General features: G+C 50.3%; 1 protein-coding gene and 1 long non-coding RNA gene across 3 annotated transcripts in view; both read left to right on the plus strand.

Moving 5' to 3' along the window:
• Positions 1–25,991, plus strand: part of DLGAP2 (DLG associated protein 2) — a 603,057-nt gene that overhangs the window by 154,776 nt on the left and 422,290 nt on the right. The window contains 1 exon segment of the mRNA XM_024986325.2: positions 1,336–1,390. Within this exon segment, the coding sequence (XP_024842093.1) occupies positions 1,336–1,390 (55 nt within the window).
• Positions 22,019–25,991, plus strand: part of LOC112444581 (uncharacterized) — a 32,515-nt gene continuing 28,542 nt past the window's right edge. The window contains exons 1-2 of one of the 2 annotated variants that reach the window (XR_009493082.1): positions 22,019–23,006; positions 24,488–24,638. This is a non-coding gene — a long non-coding RNA (uncharacterized lncRNA). Of the gene's footprint in view, positions 24,639–25,991 lie in introns of both variants that reach the window. The other variant, XR_009493081.1, reaches the window with a different exon arrangement.

Raw genomic sequence — 25,991 nt, forward strand, 5'->3', positions numbered from 1 at the left:
TTGGCAGTAATTCCTTAGAAGAGTAGCCTGTATACCTGTGGCAGATTCATTTCGATGTTTGGCAAAACCAATACAATATTGTAAAGTTTAAAAATAAAATAAAATAAAAAAAGAAGAGTAGCCTGGCAACAGTGCTTTCAACTGTCCCCTGAGACAGAGATGCACACAGGGACACCCATTAGGTGAATGTTTTGATGAATCAGGCCAGCACTTTCCCCTCTGGGTGTTCATAGGCAGAAGGAACACGAGAGGCTTTTGTGGTCAAGTGACTTTAACTGCAGGACCTGGCAGAACTTTCTCATGATCACATGCGTTTTCGTCCTACCTGTGGGCTGTATCATGTGCAGAATTGCCCCAACTTAAAGGCATCATAAGGGCATGGGTGGGAAGGGAGCCATTGTTCCAAAGGAAAACTGCTGTGAACATTGATACTATCTGCTCAAGTCTGTTGTTTGCTCAGCTGGACCCTGAGCTGGTCGAGGGCAGCGCTCGGTCTTCACAGCACCCCTGGTCCCCCTCCGCTGGCTGAATGACTTGCTCAGAGACTTGAATGACTTGCTTCTTGGCTGAGGATGCTGAGGGTTTGTAATCAGGGAGGAGCGTTGAGGAATGGTTGCAGCCTCATCGGTGGATGATTTAAGACAGAAGTTCAGCTTTTGCCCTAACTGAGTTGAGAAAGCATAATCATAAATTTCCCAGAGAGATCTCTTCAGTCCCAAGTTCTGTTTACGTCTGTGCTTTGCGGTTGCCTTATGTTGCTGTAGCCTCTTGGGAAAGCCTTTGCATGACTTTAAGCTTCCTTTTGCTTATCAAACAAGGTATTTCCTGCACCTTTTACTACCAAACTGTGCAGGTAAACACAGGCTCTTCTTTCACATTTTCTTGTGACTCATTCGTGATAAAGGCTTCTTGACTTAGATCCTAGAAGATAGACTCAAGGTTCCGCCCCAACACGCTTCATTTTCAGGCTCTAATTGCATCTCATATTTTAAAAGCCATCACAAAATTGGTGGGCCATTTGCCTTAGTGTAGGAGCCCCCTGAGTGCAGCTTTCAAGGCACTTGGAGGACCCATTAGGAACATACATTAAACAGAACTGCATTACTATCCTAGGAGCAGCATATATAATCAGTACACTTACCTGATTAACCTTTTTAATGAAAAATGTATGTCATCAGAATTTTTCAGTACTGTTTAATTTGTTAGATCGTTCTGGGCATGATGACTATGCAGCATCAAACGACCTTATTAGAAAAACACTTGCAACGGTTGATTAGATGCCTTTCTCTACCTGAATGATAACCACATGTCTTTTATTTATTTGTTCTGAAACAGGTTTTGCCCGGCATTCTGCAGAAGCATTGCTGTATCTTACCAGACAGGAACACAGGTAAATGCATTTGTTCTTCTGATTTGAGATTATTTGTTCTATATCTGTGCAAAACTGAGAAATATGATTGCATAATTAGATATCTTGATTTTTTAAAGGTAGCTATTTCATATATTGACTGAAACAAGCAAAAAAAAAAAAAAAAAAAGAATGATTCGGTTCTATAGTAAGTTATGACCAGAACTTAGAGATTTGTTTTTATTTGATAAAGGAAATAGATGATTGTTGCCTTGAATTTTTAAGGAAGCCAATTGTTTTATAAAGTTGAAATATTAATATTAATTTCAGTTGTTTCTTTTGTGGATGATATTTATTAAGGCAAAGCACCGTTGTTGGTTAGCATGGAATGGATTTAGAGTCTTCTTGCTGTCGAGGCTTTCCTTGCTCTCAGGGTAGGACTGGCCAGTTGTTATGTTCTTAAAACCTTGAGGATCTTTGTGAATAAATCAACAGTATGCATGTCTTAGAGCGGGAGATGCTATGACCCTGTGGTTTCCTGTTGTCGCACAGACGTATGTGGCTGGCAGTTGTAATTAAGGTGGTTTGCATTGCTTTTAAGGAAACACGATGGAGGGAAAAGCCTGAAAAAAAATCCTTTGGAACTTTGTTGTTTTAAATTTAAACAAAGAAAATAATTGACATGGAGTGTTATCCTGCAGGTCTACATCTCAGTCACTCGCCTGTGCTTCTAATTTCCAGCATTTAATTCAGAGACTCAAGTCCTGAGGAAAAGGTAGAGTTGCTGGTTCTTTTGCGCACAGGGTTTTATTAGAGTTTATTCATTTCCAGAATCAGTTGTCTCATGTCTGTCTGCGTCTGGGATACTCTTGTTGGATATGAAACAGGCTTCTGATACTTCCTCGTGTATTTTCTAATTGAACAAAATGAATCCTAATGGACTCTTCCTGATAATTAGAAGAGTGTAATCCACTGGGATTTTCTCTCCTTTTATCATAAATAGTGTCTTGACTGGAGGTTATGTTTAATGGGGTCTCACTGGTGCATGACAAGGCATTGTTTATACTGTACCTTCCAGTGTAAAACCCGGAGTATTCTGGAAAAATAAGATCTTCATTTTTTAAACTTAGGATTATGGATAGATTATATTGCTAATTATAATTTTTCAAAAAGTTCATAGACCTGTCTCTGTTTTGGTTTTGTCCAATCAATTACATCTTAGCTGAAAATTTGAGCAAATTTACTGCTTACGGGGAAGTTTGTTTAGAACATGGTTAGATTTTTTTTTTTAATGAGAAATATGTTTTTGTACATCCACTCCTACACTCATTAACTTATTTGCAGCAATGGTGGTAGCAATTGAATGTTCTCTCAAGGTATGATTACATTTATCTATGAAATCTTATAACTCTTTGGTTCCTTGCACAATCTTAGGTAAGGGTTCTAAGGAAAAGGTAATGGGAGCAGAAAGAGGAGGGAATAATATCTGAGTCCACAATATCTGACTTCTCATGAGGGAAAAGTGATAGGTGGTTTTCTTCCATTATAAATTATCAATATGTGTTAGCCTTCCGGAAAAGGAGATTCCTCACTGATACGTAGAAGTAGTTTCTACATCACTGATAGCAATTCACACAAATTGAGGGGCTATTTCAAAAAGCATATGATAGAATTTAGGGGAGATAGTCCACTCACAGTGGTTGATGGAGTTCTCCAGTAAGCAGGCTTCCAAGTGTGAGGCGTCGGTCCACGTAGCAGTCCCTCGGGAGCCTTGTCACAGTCTGTCAGTAAGTGGCTGTGATCTTTAGAGCACAAATAATGGTTGGATATTTATTGAGCCTGTTTCTGCTTCCTGAAGGTCTTGGTTAGTAATGAAAAATGTGAACTAGTCACGTGCAAAGAAACAAAGATTTTGCAAGCAGTGTCCATTGACAGCCGTGAGTACAACACAGTTTAAGGTGGAATTCAGTTTCCAGATTAGTTTTTCTCTTCCAGGTGAGACATTGTTGATTCTGAGATGCAAAAAAGAATAGTGATAGAATTAATAAAAAGTACTGTTCTGTGGGAATCCAAATGGATTTTAAATATTGAGGTGAGTTCCCTATATTTTTAGACAGTTCGTTATATAAAAAGTTTCAAGTTAATACAGAAAATATTTCCGGTTTGAGATTCTTGCTTTGCTTTTTATAAGAATCCAAGTAGCCAACCTCTAGAACTAAGAAAGCTTCCTTTCCACTGTGACTTGAGTGTTGAGGCCATTTGTGGGCAGTTTCTGTGAAAATATGTTTACATGATTGAGTGTTTCTCTTTGGAGTCAGTGCTGAGGACCTGAGGCTGTGAACTTAGGTGTGGAAATGGGAAAGAATCATGTCAAGTGGGATGAAAGAGGAGTTGGCTGAAATTGTAGCTTTTGGAAGCAAAAGATTTGAGAATTCTGTTTTTTCCTGCATAATTCAATCTAATATGTCTAATTAAGTTGCTTAATTATTTAGGAAATGTTTGGAAATTTTTTCAGGCTGAGACATAGTAGTTGTTGCTCTTGTATCTTAATGGCAAATAGGGTCTTTAGGAATCTGAATATGGTTTGTTTCACTTCGTGCTTTTATAGAAGACTTTTCAAACTTTTGGTGAAGAAGATCATTGGCCTAGGTAGAGGGCTTCATCTTGGGATGATACAAATATTCTGCAGATGATACAAATATATGTTATGGTCACACAACAATGTGAATGTACTTAATGCCACGGAAGTGAACACTCAAAAATGGTTCAGGTGGTAAATTGTATGAAAGATCAACTTCGGGGTGAACATGAGCACTGAGATACTTTCTCTTGAGTGGGTGGGTCGGAGCTTGGATCCTCTGTGTGAAACCGAGGGTGATTCATCTTCCCCCTGCTGCTCCGTGTCTCATGTGTCCGTACACGACTTACAAGTAGCCACTGTCACGTGATGCATCAGCTGTGCCTTCCACAGGGGAGACCATGGGTCCTGAGTGTGTGTCCCAGACAGGCTGCCTTTGACCAGTGAAGGGCCTGGTCTTGGTCCTTGGACCGGGGTCCCCAACCTCCAGGATGTGATGCCTGAGAGGACCTGAGGCAGAGCTGATGGAATAACTATAGAAATAAAGTGCACAATGAATGGAATGCGCTCGAATCATCCCCAAACCATTCCCCACCCCCTCCCCCCGTCCATGGAAAAACTGTCTTCCACAAAACCAGTCCCTGGTGCCAGAAAGACCGGGGACAGTTGCCTTAGATGGTCTGATTCTGTATTGGTTTGTCCTCGCCGTTCCTTTGGCCTCTTCATGCCATTTGGGAAAAATCAAACTCAGGCAGGAGTGAGCTTAATAAACTGTTTTGCTGGGGTGACACAGTGGGCCGGGGCTCTGCCCCTGAGCTTGACGATCTCACAGCATTTACACCCCACCCCCGACCCCCCAGCTATCACGACACAGCCTGCTCAGCTAGCACAAATGACTGGAAGTTATAAGAATGACTGATTTTGTAGTAAAGCAGCAGTAGTGCTTAACTGTGCAGTTTCATAATAACAAGTAAGCAGTGAAGTATCCAGTGGATTGAGCACGTGGCAGTATTTGATGTTTGAGATGAATTTATAGCTCCACAGGGAATACAGAAAGATTGTGAACCAGGTTGTGTATAAGAACTGGGTGGAAAGATTTTGAGTACTTGCCATATATTCTGTGGCACTGGTCTTTGTGTTAGCCAACCTGTGGCGTGATGTCCACGAAGACTCAGTGTGACTCTCACCTTGGGTTCCTCCCAGTGATGTGCTGTCTGGCGCTTACTGCCAGCCTCCCATGCCCGGTGTAAGGGTGGCAGGAAGCCTGGCCCATGTTTGGGGTGCATACGCCACACCTGGGTACTGGACGTCGGTTGAGGAGGGACCTGATCGTCCCCAGGCCCCAGGAGCTGGTGAGCCTGGCTCCAGTGTGCTCCTGGCTCTTGCCCTCGCTCCTGTGTCTGACTCCTGAGGGGTTAATTCAGGATGCGGTCAGCAGGTGCTCCTCCATCCCCTTGGGGCTGGTTGTCCCCTTGTGTGTGTTGGCAAAATAAAATGTGGGGTTAAAATAAGCACCTTTGTAACGGGTGCTTAATGTTAAGAAGCCTCCATAGGCCAAGTAAGCACTCTTGTATTTCTATTAGGATGCTGAACCCGTGTGCTTCATCAGGCAGGGTTTGGACGCCTGTGGGCACTGGACCCAATTACATGGTGTCGAGCTGCAAGCAGGGCTGTTAGCGTGTGGACAGCTGCTGGGAAGTTTGCATATTGAGGTCAAAGGCAAAGGGGATGTAATGGTGAAAATAGTGGAAACGTTTGCTCTGTTGAGTCCTAAACCCCATAAGTTTCTTTTGAGCCGAAGGTTATAAAAAGCCTTTAATGTCAAGATGGACAAGAGAAGGGAAATCAGTGAGTGAGCTGCTCTTCCTGCCACAGACATGCCTGAGAGCTTGTCCCCAGTGGCAGGTCTGGTGAGAGTCTGGCAGTGAGTGTGTCTGTGGAGACAAAACCCTGCTTCGTTGTCTTCCACTTGACTTGTGCAGTTCTCAGATCTGTGTAGACAGTGATGTCTGCAATGTGAATGGTGGATGTTACACCTTGTGGTTTTGCTGTTTCTAGTTTGTAAGGCTTTCTCACGTTCCTTCCTGCAAGTCCTCCAGCTTCCTCGTGAGATAGGAAACAGTGCCCTTGCCTGCAGATCAGAGCGGTGACGAGCCCTGGCACCGCGTGTCAGCGTCACCGCCACACGGTTGCTGAGGGTCTTGCCGAGACCCAGATGCAGATTTTTACTGAGTCAGTTTGTGATTCCATTATGACCTTTAGTAAGTCTTTAACCTTCCCAGTGTCTCCTTCCTGTGAAACACGGTGAAACCACAGAATAGTGAGGACTGGGAACCCTGATGCAGGGGCTTGGGGTGGGGTTGGGGGGAAGCTGCCCGCAGGGCCCCTGGAGCTTCAGGGCACAAGATGGGTGAGCACATCAGGTGGGTCTGTTGCTGGAAAGATGTTCAGTGAAGTGGAGCAGTTACTTACCTGGGAGGCCTCGCGTTTCGAAATGCCAGGTGAATGGTCTTTTAACTTACTAGGTTAAACATAAGATGTCTTGTCTTTGGAAGACCAAATCTTTCAAGTGAGTTTCCTTTACCCAGAGATGGAAATTATTTATAATACCTTTTTTTCTTTCCAAAAAGAACGGCGGTTGTGGGAACGGGGTGCCAGATGATGTGATTCATAAACCAAGAATAACTCAGGCGGAGCCGGGGGCGCCAGGGGAGGAGGCGGGTGTCTCAGCCCTGATGGTGCTCTTCCTCCAGCCCAAGCCTTGATGACCAGCCACCCTGATCCATCGACAGGAGACGGAAACAGTCCTGTGCTGGAAGGGCTGTATTTTGCGCACTGAAAATGGCTTCATAAGAAAAGTCGTCATGCTTGTTAACTGCTGCCAGAGTGAAAGGCTGTGAGTCCGTAGTTTTGTCCTGTACCTGAATTGTCCTACACCACGTGGTTCATCTTAACCTCAGGGTTCTCACAGCCTGGTGGCATCTTGGCGCCACGTGGGAAGGTCAGTGCTGTGAGAGGCCAGGACCCGGATTCGGCCCCTGCTCGCCTGGAGCAGGTACTTCTGTGCAGGGCAGACCTCGGACCCTGTCCACCCTGGCCTGTGATGCCTTCCTCAGGTCTGTGGTCTCTGCCGGGTTGGTGTGGAGGCAGAAGGCCTGTGGCTCAGGTCTGAATGTCCTGCAGCAGCGCCTGTGCTGAAGGTCTCCTGGGGAACCTGGCAGCTGACGTCGGGCTCAGTGGCGCCTAGCTCGTGGGGCAGGCTGGGCCATGGGCTGTCTATCCCTAGGTGCTGTGTGGGTCTGAGACTGCAGCTTCAGGCGGACGGTCAGCTTTGTCTGAGGGGCTCCCAGGGCTCACACTGGGGGCAGGGACGAGCACCCCCCTGCTGGCATCCCCCCCAGGACCTCGTGTGGAGCCCTGTCCCCTGTAGAGCAAGCCTGCTTCCCAAGAACACCTTCCCCAAACCTCTGTTCTTTTTCTTTATCATCATCCCAGGATGGTACCTACAAGGTAGGTGACAGTGTGACCGTGTCCTGACTTCTGGGGACAAAATCTTGGTCAGTGTTGAGTCTGAAGCCATGGAGAACATGCACAGCCAAGGGTGAGGTGTGGGATGCGTCTAAAAGCTCAGTGAATTCTCTCAAACTCTAAGCTCTTCTGGACCTTGAATCTCAGTCTCCTCTGAATTCTCCGAGTATTCTATGTGCACACGTGTTTGTGGGATGTTCAGAAATGTCAGACTTAAGGCTCCTGGTTTAAAAATCATTTACTTGTCAGTTCAGTTCAGTTCAGTCGCTCAGTTGTGTCTGACTCTTTGCGACCCCGTGAATCACAGCACGCCAGGCCTCCCTGTCCATCACCAACTCCCGGAGTTCACCCAAACTCATGTCCATCGAGTCGGTGATGCCATCCAGCCATCTCATCCTCTGTCGTCCCCTTCTCATCAGGTGGCCAAAGTATTGGAGTTTCAGCTTCAACATCAGTCCTTCCAGTGAACACCCAGGACTGATCTCCTTTAGGATGGACTGGTTGGATCTCCTTGCAGTCCACGGGACTCTCAACAGTCTTCTCCAACACCACAGTTCAAAAGCATCAATTCTTTGGTGCTCAGCTTTCTTGACAGTCCAACTCTCACATCCATACACGACCACTGGAAAAACCATAGCCTTGACTAGACGGACCTTTGTTGGCAAAGTAATGTCTCTGCTTTCCTTCCAAGGAGTAAGCGTCTTTTAATTTCATGGCTGCAGTCACCATCTGCAGTGATTTTGGAGCCCCCCCCAAAAAGTCAGCCACTGTTTGCACTGTTTCCCCATCTATTTGCCATGAAGTGATGGGACCAGATGCCATGATCTTAGTTTTCTGAATGTTGAGCTTTAAGCCAACTTTTTCACTCTCCTCTTTCACTTTCATCAAGAGGCTTTTTAGTTCTTCTTCACTTTCTGCCATAAGGGTAGTGTCATCTGCATATCTGAGGTTATTGATATTTCTTCCAGCAATCTTGATTCCAGCTTATGCTTCTTCCAGCCCAGCGTTTCTCATGATGTACTCTGCATAGAAATAAGCAGGGTGACAACATACAGCCTTAACGTACTCCTTTTCCTATTTGCAACCAGTCTGTTGTTCCATGTCCAGTTCTAACTGTTGCTTCCTGACCTGCATATAGATTTCTCAAGAGGCAGGTCAGGTGGTCTGGTATTCCCATCTCTTGAAGAATTTTCCACAGTTTATTGTGATCCACACAGTCAAAGGCTTTGGCATAGTCAATAAAGCAGAAATAGATGTTTTCCTGGAACTCTCTTGCTTTTTCGATGATCCAGCAGATGTTAGCAATTTGATCTCTGGTTCCTCTGCCTTTTCTAAAATCAGCTTTAACATCTGGAAGTTCACAGTTCACATATTGCTGAAGCCTGGCTTGGAGAATTTTGAGCATTACTTTATTGGCATGTGAGATGAGTGCAATTGTGTGGGAGTTTGAGCATTCTTTGGCATTGCCTTTCTTTGGGATTGGAATAAAAACTGACCATTTCCAGTCCTGTGGGCACTGCTGAGTTGTCCAAATTTGCTGGCATATTGAGTGCAGCACTTTCACAGTATCATCTTTCAGGATTTGAAATAGCTCAACTGGAATTCCATCACCTCCACTAGCTTTGTTCGTAGTGATGCTTTCTAAGGCCCACTTGACTTCACATTCCAGGATGTCTGCTCTAGGTGAGTTATCACACCATTGTGATTATCTGGCTTGTGAAGATCTTTTTTGTTCTTCTGTGTATTCTTGCCACCTCTTCTTAATATCTTCTGCTTCAGGTACCATTGGTTGTCAGGGTCCCTTAAGATTCTGAGCATTGGTCATTTCTCATCAGCCTTCACTAGGAATTAGGGTCCATGGAGTTGTCTGAAACCTGTCAGGAGTGGGCTTTTATACCTTTCCTGTTTAATTAGGTTCTGTGGCTTGGGTGTCACATGATCCCTTGTGAAAGATGGTAAGATGACATCTCTGCTCAGAGTTGCCAGCTAGATGCCACTTTAGATGAGAAGTCTGCTCTGTTCTCTGACCTGTGACCTGGTGACCGCCTCTGGGGCGTCGTGGTGCCTGTATCCCCAGAAGAGGTGCTGCTCAGGAAGGGAGGACTCTGAGTTCCAGGTGTGGGAGGGGCCCCAGAAGTTACTCCAGCCTCACAGAAGTACTTGTTTTGAGGTTAAAGGCAGCTTTAATATTTGCCAAAAACAACATTTTAAAATAATGCCAGGAAATCATTTTATTGTAAAAATACTCAGTATTAAAGTTTAAAGCTTTTAAGAAATATGAGTTTATTTCATCTTTGGCAAAAACAATCTTTTTTTCAGGTTTTAAAAATTAGTAAAAAATATTTCTGAGCTCTGCCTGAATACACAGGTGCAGGATTGTGTGTGTGTGTGCATGTCTGAGGTGCTTTCATTACCTGCAACCACAGACCATATGCAGGTGGAGTGGTTTTAGTGTGTATTTTAGTTCCCTCACTTTAAAGTTTGAATGAAGCCCCAGGTGAAGACAGTAATCGATGTTTTCATTGAGAGTTTGCCTATTTAGCAGTGCAGTTTCACTGCTAAGCAGGCATTTGTGGGACACGTAAATGGAGCTGCAAACACTAGATTTATAGCACGGTCCTCCTGGCACAAACTACAGTTAATATGCAAGAGTGTTGAGGACTCAGACACAGCCAGTGAAAGATAAAGAAGGGGTGCTTCCTGAGGCTGGGCTGCTATGGGCCCTGCTGCGCCTCCGTGGGTCCTGGGGGCTGGGGGGAGGTCGCACCGGGTGGTCCTGTGTGTGCATCTGGGGGGGGACAGCTGGGGTGACGCGTGGAGAGACTGATGCCAGGACGGATTCACCACACCTGCCCCTGGGAGCCTCCCGTTTATTTCTCGTTCGTGTCCACCCCCAGTGGAATGAAAACTTCCCACTTTACACCCAGTTCCTTACATTGATGCTCATGTTTAAGGTGTTTCATAAGAAGGACACGGCGGTAACTTGAATGCATCTTCTTAAAGGTGTCTGTTGGTAGGATTCCCTGGGGTCAGGACCGCCTCTTACTGATTCGGTGCCCCCAGCACAAATACTCGGTGGACACTGATAAAAGTGATTTTAATTGAGCTGAACTGAATGTGTGCCTTTATTGGTGACTGGTGTCCTGTCACTGGAGAAGTAGCGTAGGAGAAAAGCATAAGCAGCGAAGGGGAGAGGTTACAGAGAGTGGTTTTACAACCAAAGTTAAACACACAAAGCCAAAGGTCTGAGGTTTGTTAGACACACATCTGAGTAGTGTAGCTGCTGTGTGTAAGTGATTCCAGGGAATGTTCCCTTCCAGAGGGATGACCCGTCAGTTCCTGGAATAGACCGGTGATGCTGTGGACCATGCAGAGAGCTCTGTATAATGAAATCACAGCATCAGGCCTGCCTTGATGATTACCTGAGGACATGAACAGCAGTGCGTGCACATCAGAAGGGGTCCCCACAGAGATGGCCCTGGTGTTCAGTTAGGGCGATGTGTTTAAGTGTCCCACTGGGTCCAGCTCAGCTGACAGTCACAGCTCATGGAGTGGTGAGCGTGGGCTCTCTCGACTGTGAGTAGGAAGACGGAAGGACGCCGTCTGTGGATGGTGGGCCAGGAGCCAGCAACCAGGTGGCCTCAGGGATGGATGCAGAGACAGCTCTGAGGCACCTCTGGGTTCTCCACGTGAAGGACAAGAAACCCTGTGGTCTCCATCTGAAGGTGTGGCTGCCAGGGTTCCCCAGTGACAGAACAAGAGGATGTGTGTGTGTGTATAAATGCATGTATCTTTATATAGAAAGACTTAGATTTCTTGTGAGGAACTTTGGCTCGTGTGATTGTGGGAGCTGACACAGCCCATGATCTGCAGCCTCATGACCCAGGAGAGTTTGTGTTGCAATTCAAGTCCAAAGGTAGGGAAACCCAGATCCCATTTTGACATCAGCAGGCAGCAAAGTCTCCCTTGAAGCCTTTGTTTTCCGTCCAGGCCTTTGGCTGATTGGGGGGCCCCCCACCCACCCCAGGAGGGTTGATCTGCTTTACTTAGCTCACCAGTTCAGATGACAGCCTCATCTAGGTTGTATGTGGTACATACACGTACTGTAGGTTGCACAGTGTGTGTGTGTACGTGGTACACACGTGTGGTGTGCACATGTATATGCATGGTAGATGTATGTGTGCGGTGTGTGTGTGTCCATGGTGTAGACGTGTGTGTTACACACATGCCATATGCTGCATGGTGTGTGTGTGTGCATTGTTGATGCATGTGTGTTCACAGTAGATGCCTGTGTGCTGCACACGTGCTGTGTGCTGCATGACATGTATGTGTGCATTGTTGGTGCATGTGTGTTCACAGTAGATACATGTGTGTTGCACATGTGCTGCATGCTGCATGGCACATACGTGTGCATTGGTGCATGTGTGTTCACAGTAGATGGATGTGTGTGGTGTACACATGCTGCATGCTGCATGGCACGTGTGGGCGCGTGTTGGTGCATGTGTGTTCACAGTAGATGCGTGTGTGTGGTGCACACGTGCTGCATGCCTCATGGCACATGTGTGTGTGTTGGTGCATGTGTGTTCACAGTAGATGCATGTGTGTGGTGCACATGTGCTGCATGCTGCACGGCACGTGTGTGTGTGCATTGGTACATGTGTGTTCACAGTAGATGTGTGTGTGTGGTGTACACGTGCTGCATGCTGCATGGCACGTGTGGGCGCGTGTTGGTGCATGTGTGTTCACAGTAGATGCGCGTGTGTGGTGCACACGTGCTGCATGCCTCATGGCACATGTGTGTGTGTTGGTGCATGTGTGTTCAGAGTAGATGCGTGTGTGTGGTGTACATGTGCTGCATGCTGCATGGCACGTGTGTGTGTGCGTTGGTACATGTGTGTTCACAGTAGATGCATGTGTGTGGTGTACACGTGCTGCATGCTGCATGGCACGTGTGTGTGTGCGTTGGTGCATGTGTGTTCACAGTAGATGTGTGTGTGTGGTGTACACGTGCTGCATGCTGCATGGCACGTGTGGGCACGTGTTGGTGCATGTGTGTTCACAGTAGATGCGTGTGTGTGGTGTACATGTGCTGCATGCCTCATGGCACATGTGTGTGTGTTGGTGCATGTGTGTTCACAGTAGATGCGTGTGTGTGGTGCACACATGCTGCATGCTGCGTGGCACGTGTGTGTGCATTGGTGCATGTATGTTCACAGTAGATGCGTGTGTGTGGTGCACACATGCTGCATACTGCACAGTGCATGTGTGCATTGTTGATGCATGTGCACAGTCTCTGCATGGGTGACAGAACATTTTGAGCCCGAGTCTGCAAGGCACCCTGGTGACTGACTGCTCCCTCCTCCTCCTCCTGTTCCAGGTGAGGAGGCTGAGCCTGCTCAGGTGTCTCTTAGCCAGAGCAAGCCTGCCTGTGGCCCGTGGGTCTGAGCTGCCCTGACCCAAGGACGTGCCATCAGTCTCTGGCTCTCTTCCCAGATGCCTGGCCTCCTGGGGGCCAGCAGCAGCCCCTCACAACACCAAGGGTTCTGTATGCATTTCCCATTCATGTCACTGAGGCATCCTTCCATGCTGCCATTTTTATTATCCCAACTTTAAAGGTGAAATGGAGACTCTGAGAATTTAAGTAAATGTCAAAACAGTCATAAAATAGCAAAATTCAAACATTAAGCTGGGTCTTCAGGCTCTTAAGTCCCCTGGTCTTTCCAAGGCTCTCACAAACTTCATTTAAATTCCAAGCATTCTTACTGCTTTAATGCAGCCAAAGGCATTTTTAATTTTAAAGAGGAAGCTCATGATTCCCTTATATTCCTGGCTTTTCTTTTATTGGCTTTGAGGGGCCTGGCGAGTGCACTGCTCAGACTCATGCACACACCAGTGATGTGCTGGACGGCCCCTCACAGGATGACAGCCTGGGTCCCTCGGGCAGAGCCCATGTCCATCCTGGGCACCAGGCTCCCTGGCAGGCCTGAGTCTGCAGCCCCGACTTGGCTGTTGCTGCTCCTTCACAGGCTGACTTGCAAGGTTCCTGAACGAGACTTTCTGAGGACAGGTTCCTTTGCTTCTGCCCTGTGTTCACTCTTCCTTGGCCTCCAAGGTTCAGGACTATGGTTCCCACTGCTGTTTCCTTCACGTCTTCTCCCTGCAGCCCCTGCAGAGAAATGAGCCAAGGGCCTGGGGCGTCCCCTCAAGAGGGCCCTTCTCCCTGAAATCCCAAGGCCAAGTGGGATGCAGGTGGGGAAGACCTGGGCTTCACCCCAGCTGCCCTCAGAGCCAGGATCCCAACCCGCCCAGCCCAGCACCCCGCCATCCAGGCATCTCGTGTGGCGCCGAGGAAGCAGGTGGCCTGGCTGGCAGCAGCCAACATGCTCCCGGCCCTGGCCAGGCCCTCAGGCCTCTTCTCGTGCGCTCACCTTCCTGCGGACCCCAGATGTCTGCTCTGTCTCCTCCGCCCTCGCTGACCTCCCTTCTCACCTGCGCCCCACCCCAAAAGAACTCACACTCCTTAGCATCCCTTGGGCCTTCTCGGGGAAGCATCCCAGACGGTCCCAGGCAGAAGCCAGCACGTGGGTGCTCCAGCACGTGTCTTCATCTTGCTTCAGGAGCAGATTATGTCCTGGCCCCCAGCACCCTGAGTTCTCTGCAAATGTGGGGATCCTTGGATCTCCAGGGAATTTAAAAACCATCACACAGTGGCTGCTTTCTGCTCCCCCCATTCCTGAGTGTTTCCAGGAGGCAGGAGGGAGGTGGGGGCCTCCTTTGAGACTCCTGTGGAGGCCCTGCTTCCTGGCTAAGTCTGCACAGACCCAGGGAACTGATACAACCCAAATACCAGCAGTCTGGAGGCAGCTGCACACAGCCCTGCACCCTCAAGAGGCAGGTCCTGGCGATCCAGGTCTGGCAAGTCCTGGTGACCCTGGTCCAGGGGCTCCATGCAGCTCAGAGGCTTAGTTCTTCCCTCTCCACATGTCCTGCACTCGCGTGTCTGTCTGGCTGCAGGACTCCCCTTCTTTCACTACCCCATCCCAGTGAGATCCATTCTGTGGTTCTGTGGTCTTCTTTGGGGACTCCACCCTGCTATCCTTCAACCCACACCCTGGAGCAGTCCGCACACTGCAGTCAGCACCATTCCTGGAGGAGTTTCTGGGAGCAACGTTCTCCTCCTGTCACACAGCACACTGGAGACTCATGTGCCGTCCCTGTTCTGACAGTGGAAGGGCTGTCCTCGTGGCCAGCGTCGCTTGCTGTCGTAGTGTACACTCAGGCTCATCTCCTGCCCGCGTGTGGCTCTGGGGTTGCATGCAGGCATCTCCACGGCCTGGGGCCACAGGAGGTTTCCGTCACTGCACAGATGTGCCTCTGCCCTGGGGTCTCCTCCATCAGTATGGACGCCTGCCGTCCTTCACCTCTGGGCCTTTGTGCGTGGTTCCTCCATGACCTAGATCACCTCTCTCTGCCTGGCCCTCTCCTCCTCATCTGAGACTCAGATCCTTGTCCTCTGAACCTTTCTCTGCAGAGCATCCTCTGGTGGGGTCACGGGTATGCCCCATCACACTAGAGCTGTCACTTCACGCGCCTGGTGCACACGGTGACAAGCAGAGAGCGGCCATGACGGTCAGCAGGGAGGATGGCTCCGCTGGCTCCTCTCTTTAGGAAGATGAGAGGGCATGTGGCATAGAGCTGTGCTGGCAGTACTTCTGCAAACGCTGTAAAAGAAGGTACCAGGATTTTCACATGAGACTCAGGAGTCTTAGGCTTTGACCCAATGCAGACACATCATGTGGTCTTGTTTGAGTGAAACGCACAGTGAAATCATGACACAAAGGCAGGCCAATCCATTCCTTCATCACATGGAAAACCCACGTCATCATGGAAGGAAAATAACAGAGTTCTGAGATGTGAAAACAGAACCTGATCACAGCCCCTAATGCACTGCGTCCTGTCTGCGACGGGACAGTGACCTGGTGATGCTGCTAAATGCACTGCATCCTGACCATGCCAGGACGGTGCCCTGGTGATGCTGCTAAACTCGGGGAGAGGGGCGCAGATGCAACTCAGGGAGAGAGGCGCAGATGCCCAGGCACCCGCACGAGACAGTGCCACCGACAGTCCCATGGGAGGTCGAGGGCGCCCTGGGGGCTGGGTCCAAACTGCCTTGTCCCCCGCGAGGGACCTTGGGACCTGCAGCCCAGACCTCGCCCTTGCTCTGGACTCAAGCCTCCTGAGTCACTGAGTCACAGCAGCCTCCTCAGTTTCATGATGGAAGCTCCTAGCTGCCAGCCCCATCCCTGGATGCTTCTTTGTGGTCCAAGTCACCAGACACAGCCTCACCTTCCTCGTGGCCTCTCAGGGGTTCCCTGATAGGGAGTCAGAGCCCCCAAGGTCTTGTCATTTGAGGTATCAGCACTGGCCCAGTGTGGCTCTGGCCAGTGGGCTACATCCTCAGGGCTGAGGCCATGCTGGATAATTAGGGACCACCCAGCAGGGGCACCCCAAATGACACACCAGTGCCCTGAAAACCGAGTCTGCTGTGTCAGGCACCCCAGCCTGACCGTCGGATTCACGGGCCCCTTGTGGTCTTCCTCCTGGCCAGTAATCATCCGCTCCTGTGCCTGGGTTCAGGGGGTTGCCTGCAGTGGTCAGTTCCAGATGGTGTCCTTGTCTGTCACACCATTTTACCCTCTGCTCAGGTTGGACAGCATCTGGGCTGGGCATCCTGGAAGCTGCAGGAGCTGAGTCAGCCCCACTGTCCGTGGTCAGCACTGCCAGGCGCAGGCACTTTGAACTTGGGCACTGGCATTTGCTTCGAAAGGTGGTCCAGAGAGTTTCTTCATTTATCTTTTGGGGGAAGGTGGAGGGAAGACTTCAGGTGGGGCTTTGAAGACATGTCCATTAATGCCCCTCACTCCCCCACCCCACTGTGTCTCTTGATCCTGGCGTTTTGGTTTTTCTCCTTTATTTTGTAAGCCAGTATGTCCCATTCAGTAATCACAGCTTTGTAGTCTTGCACAGCTATTTCTTATTCTCATGCAGATCTTCGTGAGAAAGGAATGGTTACAGTGGAGCATTTTGAGGTGCATTTTGACAAAGTAAGTTTTCACATAATGTGACCAGACAGATGCATCCTGTTCAGGAGGGGTCAGTGTGAAATCGTGAATTTTTACAGAAGTTTAGAATAGCTTCACACAACCCGAGCCTTTTGTTGCAGTTATTTACCAGGAACAGCCTAACACAGCCTGCCCGGGGACAGGGCATTTAATCACCCGCTGCCCCGCAAGCACTTGGTGGCTTGCGAGCCGGCTGTCAAGGTGCAAGGAGAGTCACAGCCCTAGCTTGCCCACCTAGCCCAGCTGTCCATTTTGCAGGAATCAGGCATTAGGCAGTTGTTTCTGAATGAGGATCGTACAGCTAATCCGCAGCCTGGTTTCTGGTGGTCAGAGAACATTCCTGTGGGCGGATGGACGCAGGTGACCCAGCCAGCCAGCACCCGCGGTGTTTTCATAGCCCACAGTTCACAGAGCAGCGTCCTGAACCTGCTGCTCCCTGGGTCTGAGTCTCAGCTTTTCTTGGGAGGCGGCCAGGCTGAGATGTGGCCCGACACTCTTGCCCACACCCACTGACCAGCAGGCTGGCCTCAGCCCTTCTCTCTGTCCATCTGCAGGTCTGAGTCACTCGCTTAGAGGCTGGGAAGTCATCAGCTCACAGGGGCAGATGTCAGATTCAAGACAGCTCATTAGCAAACTAAAAACTGCTTTTGAAAACTCCAGAAAACCTCCAAGAGTGTGTCCCCCTGGAGAGTGCTTCTGTTCCTTTTGCATGTTCCTTTGCATGTCTTTGCATGTCTTCCACAAGCTTTGATAGAATAGCAGCCATCACCAGTTATGGAAATTTGTTCTATTTCTAATATTCAAAGAGCTTAAATTCCAATCTGCCACCAGTGGGGAAAAGCTAGAAGCTGTGGCTTACCAATATTTTTTTCTTTTTGCAGCTTCTTTGATTGAGATGAGCCCTCTAGCATTGGTGAAATGGCAGCCATGCATTTACATCCGTTTTCATTATGCATTCTGATGCCATAGCCACAGAGTGCAGCCTCACCCCTCTCCCTCTGTCTTCTCGTTGCATGGTCACCTGAATCCCCAGTGCTGAGCTTGCACTGACGGGGTTGGCGCTGCACGGCCTGGGGTCCTGGGTGGAGGGCAGGGCAGGGCGGGCCAGTGCAGCGCTTGCCGCAGGGTTTGCCTCCCCCTCTCTTCCTGGCTCATGAAGCTCTGCTTCAGCCTCTGTAACTCAGCTTAACCTTGACTCCTCCCACACAAAGCTCATCCAAACTCACCTTTGGCAAGTCTGGGTCTTTCCCTCCCCACCTGACGGAAACAGAGAAGGTGTGTCAGGAGGCTGCACTTGCTCCCATCTGCGTCATCCAGAGCAGCCAAGAACCGCCTGAGAATCTGCAAACCATGTCTCCTCAGCCGGGCATGTCGCAGTTGAAGTTCATAGGAAACTTGATCCACTTACAGACGGCGCCTCCGCAGCCCACCAGGCACCAAAGGTCTTTCACTCCCACCTCTTCATCTTTTGTTTTCCAAACAAGCTTTCACCATATTTCACAGAGTCAGGATGGTTCCAGCAAATCCCACTTCTTTGACTCTAACTGTGCCCGGGTCCTCACAGCCAGCCCCCGGGGCTGGTGACTTCCTGAGGACTTGCAGCCTGTAGTCTTACACAGATGAGACTTACTCCCGGGAAAGGATACGGCATGCACTGTCCAGGGGAGGAGGTGCACAGGGGCCAATCAGAGAGACAGGGTGCAGTTCCCACGGCCCTTCCCCCAGGGAAGCTCCACAGCAGTAAGTCAGGATGTGACGGGAGGTGTCGTCCATCAGAGATGCTCACCCGCACGTGGAGTCCAGGTCAGGTTGGCTGCCCAATGCCTGTGTGAGGACAGTGGTCACTAAAATTCTGGACACCCAGAAGAAAAGCATGTTCTCTAGTGTCTGAGTGACTCAGACCCACAGACAGACAGAGAGAAGGGCTGAGGCCAGCCTGCTGGTCATTGGGTGTGGGCAAGGCTGCCAGACCACCGCCCCCTCCCGCATCGTTCACACGAAGGCACCGCGAGCCACTCTTAGAGTTCAGGGGATATTTGCAGCAGTTTACAGGGTGGGAGCTCTTCACCAGTCAAGTTCTCAGACAGCCTTAAAGGTCAGGTTTGCAGGTAAGCCTTTCTGAAGATAACAGCCCCAGGCCTGCTGTGTCCTCTCTTCTCTGCACAGTGTATAATCAAAAGAAAAATGTTCAGGGAGACATTTGCAGTTGTGGGTTTTTTTGTCCTCAGTCTTTGAAATCGAGTGTGTCACTGAGTTGGGCTAACCTTGTGGCTTAGCTGGTGAAGAACCTTCCTGCAGTGCAGGAGACCGGGGTTTGATCCCTGGGTTGGGAAGATCCCCTGGAGAAGGGAACAGCTACCAACTCCAGTATTCTGGCCTGGAGAATCCCATGGACTGTACGGTCCATGGGGTTGCAAAGAGTTGGACAAGACTGAGCGACTTTCACTTCACTTTCCCTTTAGGACAGCACAGATTGCCAAGGGCACGGTCGCCGGGTGTGACTATGGCCGGGTCTGGAAACAGGGCAGCTGTAGAGGGTGTACTTCCTGACGGGGCTCCCCACTTCACAGACAGGGAGGGCCACTTGTGTAAGGTCACGTGAAGGAACTAGTAATACATTTGGAGTTAACACATTATGTGGTGAAAGTTATCCGTTGATTAGATTAAAGTGGCCAGAAGTTAATGGAATTGTACGAATTCTCTAAATATGCTTAAATTTCTCACTTAAACTCCAGAAAGTTAACCTTGGCTTCTGTTTTTCTGTGTTGAAAACCCTGACATCCCCCTGCAAGTGTTTAATCTTAAGGTTGCGAATATAAACAAGCACAACTCGACTCTTACACTGTGTGGTTTGTTTGGGCTTGGATGCTGCTTGGCATGGCACTGACCTAATCAGGACAGGAGGTGCAACTGCGGGTCAGGAAGCGCTGGCTGCTGGTCTGTGGGGCGGTCTCCAGCCCTTTCTGGGTAGAGCCTCACATCCTCTGTACCTGGGGCAGAGCCCCTTTTCTCTATGACTCTCCCCACTCCATTTCTCATTTTGGAAGTTTCTTTAGGGGCTGTTGATGGAAGCTTATGTTACAGAAACTTAGGATTCAGTGCACAAAATGCACTCTCACAGTGTGACTTCGGCTCATCTGACCAACCTCTCAGCGAATGAGCCCTGCTTCACAGCCAAGGCCTCAGTTCTGCGGCTCCTGCCTCCCTAGGTGCTGTCTTCTTCCTCCCGCACGTCTCCCCCTAAGCCCCACGCACAGACTCCATCCGTTCTACTCCCCGGGGTTGGAAGCAGGCTTCTAGACCATCCTTGAAACTGGCATCTTTGACCTTGAATAATGTGTAGCATTTCAGTATCTGTTGTTGGAATTTGCATTTTCCAAGTTTTCAGTATTGAACTCAGGAAGAAGCGAGGCTCTGAATGCACAGAGCTGTCACCTCCTTCCTCTGCCTTTCTTCTGCCTCAGCCCCAGAGGAGCTGAACATGGCAACACATTTGTTTCTGTAAAAAACTCTTCTCCCAGAAAACCAGCTGAGCAGAACCTTCTGGGCTGTGTGGTTAAGGAGTGGGGGGGTCTCAGGCGTCTCTGGAGCAGTGTCTTTGTTGGGAAACCTGCTGAGCAGAACCTTGTGGGCTGTGTGGTTAAGGAGTGGGGGGTGTCGGGCGTCTCTGGAGCAGCGTCTTTGTTGGGATGTTTACTGCTGGCACCTTTGGGTTTTTCTCCAGGTGTGTGTTCCCTCTCTGTCTCTCTCCCACCTGGTTTATCGTATGATAGTTGACTGGAACCCACTCCGATCGTCTTGCCGGGAGAATCCCATGAACAGAGGAGTCTGGCGGGCTACAGTCCATGGGGTCTCAAAGAGTCGGGCACAAATGAGCGACTAACATGTCTTTTTTCCGCACTCATGATTCTGTCTGTGATGTGTCTGTGGAAACTGGGAAAGTGAGACTGGCTTGTGGGGATCTGATAGTAGCTGCTCCCACACTGCTCTGTAATCTCTGGGTGCTCGGCTCTCTCATTCTTAAATTGTCAGGAATTAGCCCCTGCAGGGCCATCACCCCTCCCACTCCACACACACACCCTCCCACTGACACCACCCCCACTACCATTGGCTCTTGTACCTGCTCAGAAGGCCCCCTGGAAGCCGGCCTAGTCCCGGGCATGTGAAAACAGGACAGCGGCCCCCAGACCCTGGCAGGCCTGTCCAAGCCGCAGGTGGCCTGGGCCTGTGGTGAGGGGGAGGGATTATGGCTGCCAGTGTGGCTGTGACCTCGTCCCTGGGCAGTGCCTGCTCTGGCCAGACCTGTGACCGTCTGCTGTGGGCAAATCAATAATGTGTCTCATGCCCTGAAAATGTGCTGGGCTTCGCCTGAATAATTTAATGCCTCTCTGTGAACAATGCTTGGTTTTTCGCTCTTGCAAGCATGTGAGACACTGAACGGCTGGGTTGCCTTTCTTCCTGTTTCTGTTTCCAGGTTAAATGGGCTTTAGCGCATCTCAGTGGAGAGCTGAGTGTGCCATGGTCCTGTCCTCAGCATCAGGAGAGCCAGTCTCCATAAAGGTCTTGGAGAAATTGTTAACCCCGTGGGTTCCAGACCCAATTTCTTGGCAGAAGAATGCGCCACCTTGATCATACCCAGATATACAAAGTTATAGGTGTCATGTAGCCAGTAGTAACTGTGATGTGTTGGAAATTCGTTGTGTTGCATGCAATTTCCTAAATAGTTTACTCAAGTTATTTAACCCTCAAAACCAAGGAAGAATTGGGGATCGATGATTCTGCACCGGAATTTCAGAGCATCCACACTTTGGATGTTTGGGGTCAGATCACTATCTGCCCTGGGACGTCCTGTGCCCTGTGGGATGTTCAGCGGCCACACCCCCAGGCCCTTCCAGCCAGAGATGTCTTGAGACCCCTGTCCCTGTGTGATTGTGACGAGGGGGTCAGTCCTGACTGACCAAGAACTACTGACCTAAAGGGCCTGGAGAGGAGGGAAGCGCAGTTCAGAAAGGACACTTGGGTACCCAGGTGAGGCTCGCTCCCTGAGGCCGAAGCCCTCGTGTGGATTTGTAGACACGAGTGATTTCCTGCCAAGCCTGCGCGTGTCCCCAGGAGGGGTTGTGACGTCTGAATGCCCTTTCCCATCACCATCCTGCCCTAGCCTTTTAGTGACATCAGTAGCCTGATAAACCCCACCTAAGTAAAAGCAAGGGCAGAAGCAGCGGCTGCCTGCCACTGCCCCGTCCCTGGCCTAGCGAGCATGTTGGGTCGGGAGGGGCCTGTCCGGTCCGGTTTAGCCGTGGAGGAGGGGGCCCCCAGGGGCTCCCGGCGCCCCTGTCCGGCGACCGTCCGCCGCTGCCCCCGAAGGGCTTGGTGGCAGCGCCACCTGGTGGCCGAGGCGGGAGCGGAGCTGCGCTGCGCCGCCCGGGCCTGGGGCGAGGCCTCGGTGCCAGCCCCGCCCCCGCCCCGCCCCGCCCCCAGGCGAGCGCTCCTCCGGGTGGCGCCCTCGCTCCCGGGAGCCCACCTCCTCTGGAGAGGCTTCCTTTCTCGGAGTGGCGGCGTCCAGGGGCAGCAGCCCTGCTTTTAGAGTAAGAAGCCTCAGCTGCAGGCTTCCGCGGCGTCCTGTTCGGCCCGCTGTGCTGTTGAGGGGCCGCGTGGAGGTTTAGGGTTTGTCACACAGGATGTGTGACCCTGGTCCCAGAGGTGGTCTTGCAACTCTTGATAACTTGGAGACGGAGCCCCGAGTCTCGCCTGCCCGGCCCCTCTGTTCCACCTGCTCTGCCCTTGTGCTCACAGGCTGAAGTGTCCATGGAGGCCGTGCTGTGCTCCTGGGGTGCTTGATTCCTGAAAGCAGGCGGTGGCTGCGCGTGCTGACCCCTAACCTGCAGGTTGAAGGCCTCTTTCTGCCCTGACTTTCGGCCCGACCCGTGGTGCTGTCCGCCCCTGGGTCACAGGCTGTGCTGGGGGCCCCGTCGTCCTGTATGCCCCCACTTACGCCCGTCCTCCCCCTAGGGCCCGAGTCCAGGTGGGCCTCAAGTCTCCACTCCCTGCTCCCTCCCCCAGGGCCTTCCTGTCACCCAGCACCTCCTGATACCCAGGCCCCGGGGAGGAGGCTTTGCCCTTGTGTTCACAGCCCAGATCATCTGTCTACCTGCTCTGACTGCACTGTCCTTGGTCTGGATGGTTGTCCTGGAGAGCCTGGGGCCCTCGGGATGGTGGCATTCATGTGGTTTGTAAGCTGGTCACTGACTTCCCACCAGCACTGCGCAGGGTTGCTAGGGATATGATTTGCTTGGATTTAGAACGTTGAGTGGAAAGTTTCAGCCCTGAATCAGGTATATGGGGCGTCCTGACCCTCCTGGGGCTGTGATGCCACTTCTGTGTACCTGGGAAAACAGCATCCCTGAAGAGGAAGGAAAGACTGCAAGAGGTCTGTGTGCTCCGTGTGGAGGGCCTAGGGCCTTGGGGATGGGTTCTTGTGTCATCTTCACCAAGAGTCAGCTTAGAAGTTGCTTCATTATTCACTCATCAAACACTGACTCACCACCATATGCTGGCTGTGGCCTGGGTCCTGGGGTCACAGCAGGAGCAGAGGAGACGTTCTTTGTCAGGGCAGAGCCAGTTTCCATGTGTAAGAGGTGGGATGATCAGCCTTGGATGGGGATGTTCCAGAAAGGCCCCACCTGGGCTGTACTGGAGGAGAGGCCGGGATGAACAGGACAGGATGGGGGTTGCAGTGTTCCAGTGGGAGCAGAGGGGTTAATGTGGAAATACCGGGCCCCCAGTCTGTGCCCTGAGAGTGTCCCACTGTCCCCAAGACCTCACGGTGAAGGGCCAGCACCTGGTCCACGGGGTCCTGAGCTGCCAGCCTCCACGCTGATGGGGCCACAGTCAGGGAGAGCCTGCGCCGGGTCTCTGCAGGGCCCGAGGCATCAGTGAGGACCTTCAAGGCTTCCAGGCCCAGGCCCCTCCTTCAATGTGCAGGCTCTTGGTCGATGAAACCATCAGTCACTTTCTGTCACACTATTTCTTTAAAAAACAAAAAGAGAAGGAAAGGGAAAAAAAAGACTAATGGCAGGGGTTCCTACCTGCAGAATCCTGGCTGCAAGTTAAAGTTGCTTCCTCCTAATCCTGCGCAAGCTGTCAGGGAGCCGATGCCGGTGGCCTCTTACACATTTGCTTTATGAGGAGCTGGAGGGGCAGTGACCAGCTGTGCCAGGCCTGGTGCAGAGCTCGGTTGACAGCTGGGAAGGGGCACCCCATGGGGGACCAGGCTGATAGCAATCAGGAGCCAGTTGAGCCCTTTGAGCAAAGTGATAAAATACACAGGGAAATGGTGAGCTGGAAAACAGATGAGATTCTGGAGGCAAGAGCCTGAACATGACATCTTCACCCCAACCGACCAGAAGCCTGGATGCAGTAACAGAACCACAGCATCTTCAGTGTCACAGAGCCCAGAGAGGAATCACTCAAGTGTAGTGACTTTGGGATTTGGGGGACCAAGAGCCAGAAATTCAGGGACTTGCCCCGAGTCAGGTCCTTCGTGGTGCATGTTCTTCATGAAATCCGAGTCTCCCGACCTGTGCTCGCTGTCACACATCGCGGTTCTTTGCTTATATACTCGTCTGGTTCACCCGTGGCCCTTGTTGTTCTCAAGTTTGTCTCTCCTGGAGCTGCTTACTCAGCAAATAGACTCGGAGGACTATATCCAGGGCTTGTTCATGGTGCTGGGGAAGGGGCCTCAGACCCTCCAGGAGGGTGCCTGGAGGGGGTGGGCTGAGAGCCAGATTTGTGGCTCCACGCCACTCATGCTGCAGCCCCAGCTGTGTGGTGAGCGTGTTTTTCTGGATGTGAGCCGGGGACTCAGGCAGATGCCAGGCCGCAGATGGACCCTGGAGTTACCTCTTGCAGATGGGGCGTGGGGTTGGGAGGATTGTGGCCAGAGAAGAGAGAGACCTGAACCGTGAGCCCCACGCTGCAGCTCAGAGGATGGAGAAGACCCAGCGCAAGAGGCTGAGGAGCAGACACAAGCCTGCGCCTGGTTTCAGAGGAGAGTACCTGAGTGAGTGCACACACCCTCAAGGGCCTTCTGACTCTGCATTTCCATCATCAGAGCCACCCTTTCAGCTTCTTTCCCTTGGGCAGGCATCTTATCCTTCCTGGCGCCCCCCTTCCCCAGCGAGAAATCCTGTGTGTGAAGCCGTCTTCAGCTCACTTAGGGAACACAGACAGGTGGTCAGCTATCAGTCACAGGCACAGTCAACCTACAGAGGAGGAAGCAGGAGCCCCTGCTAGCAGGAGCTGGCTGCCCTGCCCTCCCAGACCCGCGCCCTGTGACCAGCAGAGTGGTCTCCTCGGGACCCAGGCCTCCTGGCCTTCCACCTGAATAAGAGCTTTGTGCATTTTCTGCCAACAGGAAAGCAGAAGTCACAAAAGTTATTGATCTGGGCACAGCAGTATTTAATAACATTTTTTTTTTTAACATGACACCAAAAGTAAGGCCGACGGACACGTTTGCAGTGTGTTCCCCTTTGGAATCTCCAGAGAACCTGGGGCATGGGTTCCGTGCCCCATGTCTGCTGCATCTGCCTCAGGACTTCACCTTCTGGGACACAAGGAAACACATTCAGAGCAGGAGAGCTGGTCTCCCACAGAGGTCGGTGCTGGGTTTAGAATCTCGTGCCCAGCTGAAGATGCAGCTGTTTTTGGTTTTTTGTTTTTTTGTGTTTTTTTTGATGCCCTGTTACCATCAAGTGAGAAATACAGCATGGCCGATTTTGTTCCATTTGCATAATGAGAGAGGTCTTAATGAGGATGCTATTTACAATGGGAGCTTTCCAGAGGAAAGTGGTATCATTCCCCACCCCAACCTTTTTGTTATACAAGTAATGCATAAAATGATAGTATTTATTGACCACTCAGGTAATTTTCACAACACTTTTTAGGTAGGAGCATTTTTTATGTTTTATATATGGGTTGACAAAACATGTCTGGAGAGAAATATAACCCAGTTGGTAAACTGCATACCAAGAAGTGAAACTCAACTTGATCTATACATGTGAGCATGTTTCTTATGGAAAAGTTAAAAGGTTAAGTCAAGCCAGGGGGAAAGTGTATCTACATCTTCTGCCCAGAAAGAATCACTGTTATTTGGACTCTTAGTTCATTCATGTTTTCTGTACGTAGATTATGTAAATAGGAAAGGAATATGCATACTGTTTTGTAACTTTTTACTTAACATTGTATTGTAAATATTTTTGTTTTTTCTAATGCATTATTTATAATATTCCATTGTGTGCCTAAAGCATAATTCAACTAATTTGGGGGATTTCTACTTTGTTTCTGATACTTTGTTGCTTCAAAAAAATACCACAAGGAATATATTTGTGTTCTCGTGTCTTTTCGAGCACCACCC

This window comes from Bos taurus, chromosome 27 (assembly GCF_002263795.3).
Source record: "Bos taurus isolate L1 Dominette 01449 registration number 42190680 breed Hereford chromosome 27, ARS-UCD2.0, whole genome shotgun sequence".
NCBI classification, from domain to species: Eukaryota; Metazoa; Chordata; class Mammalia; order Artiodactyla; family Bovidae; genus Bos; species Bos taurus.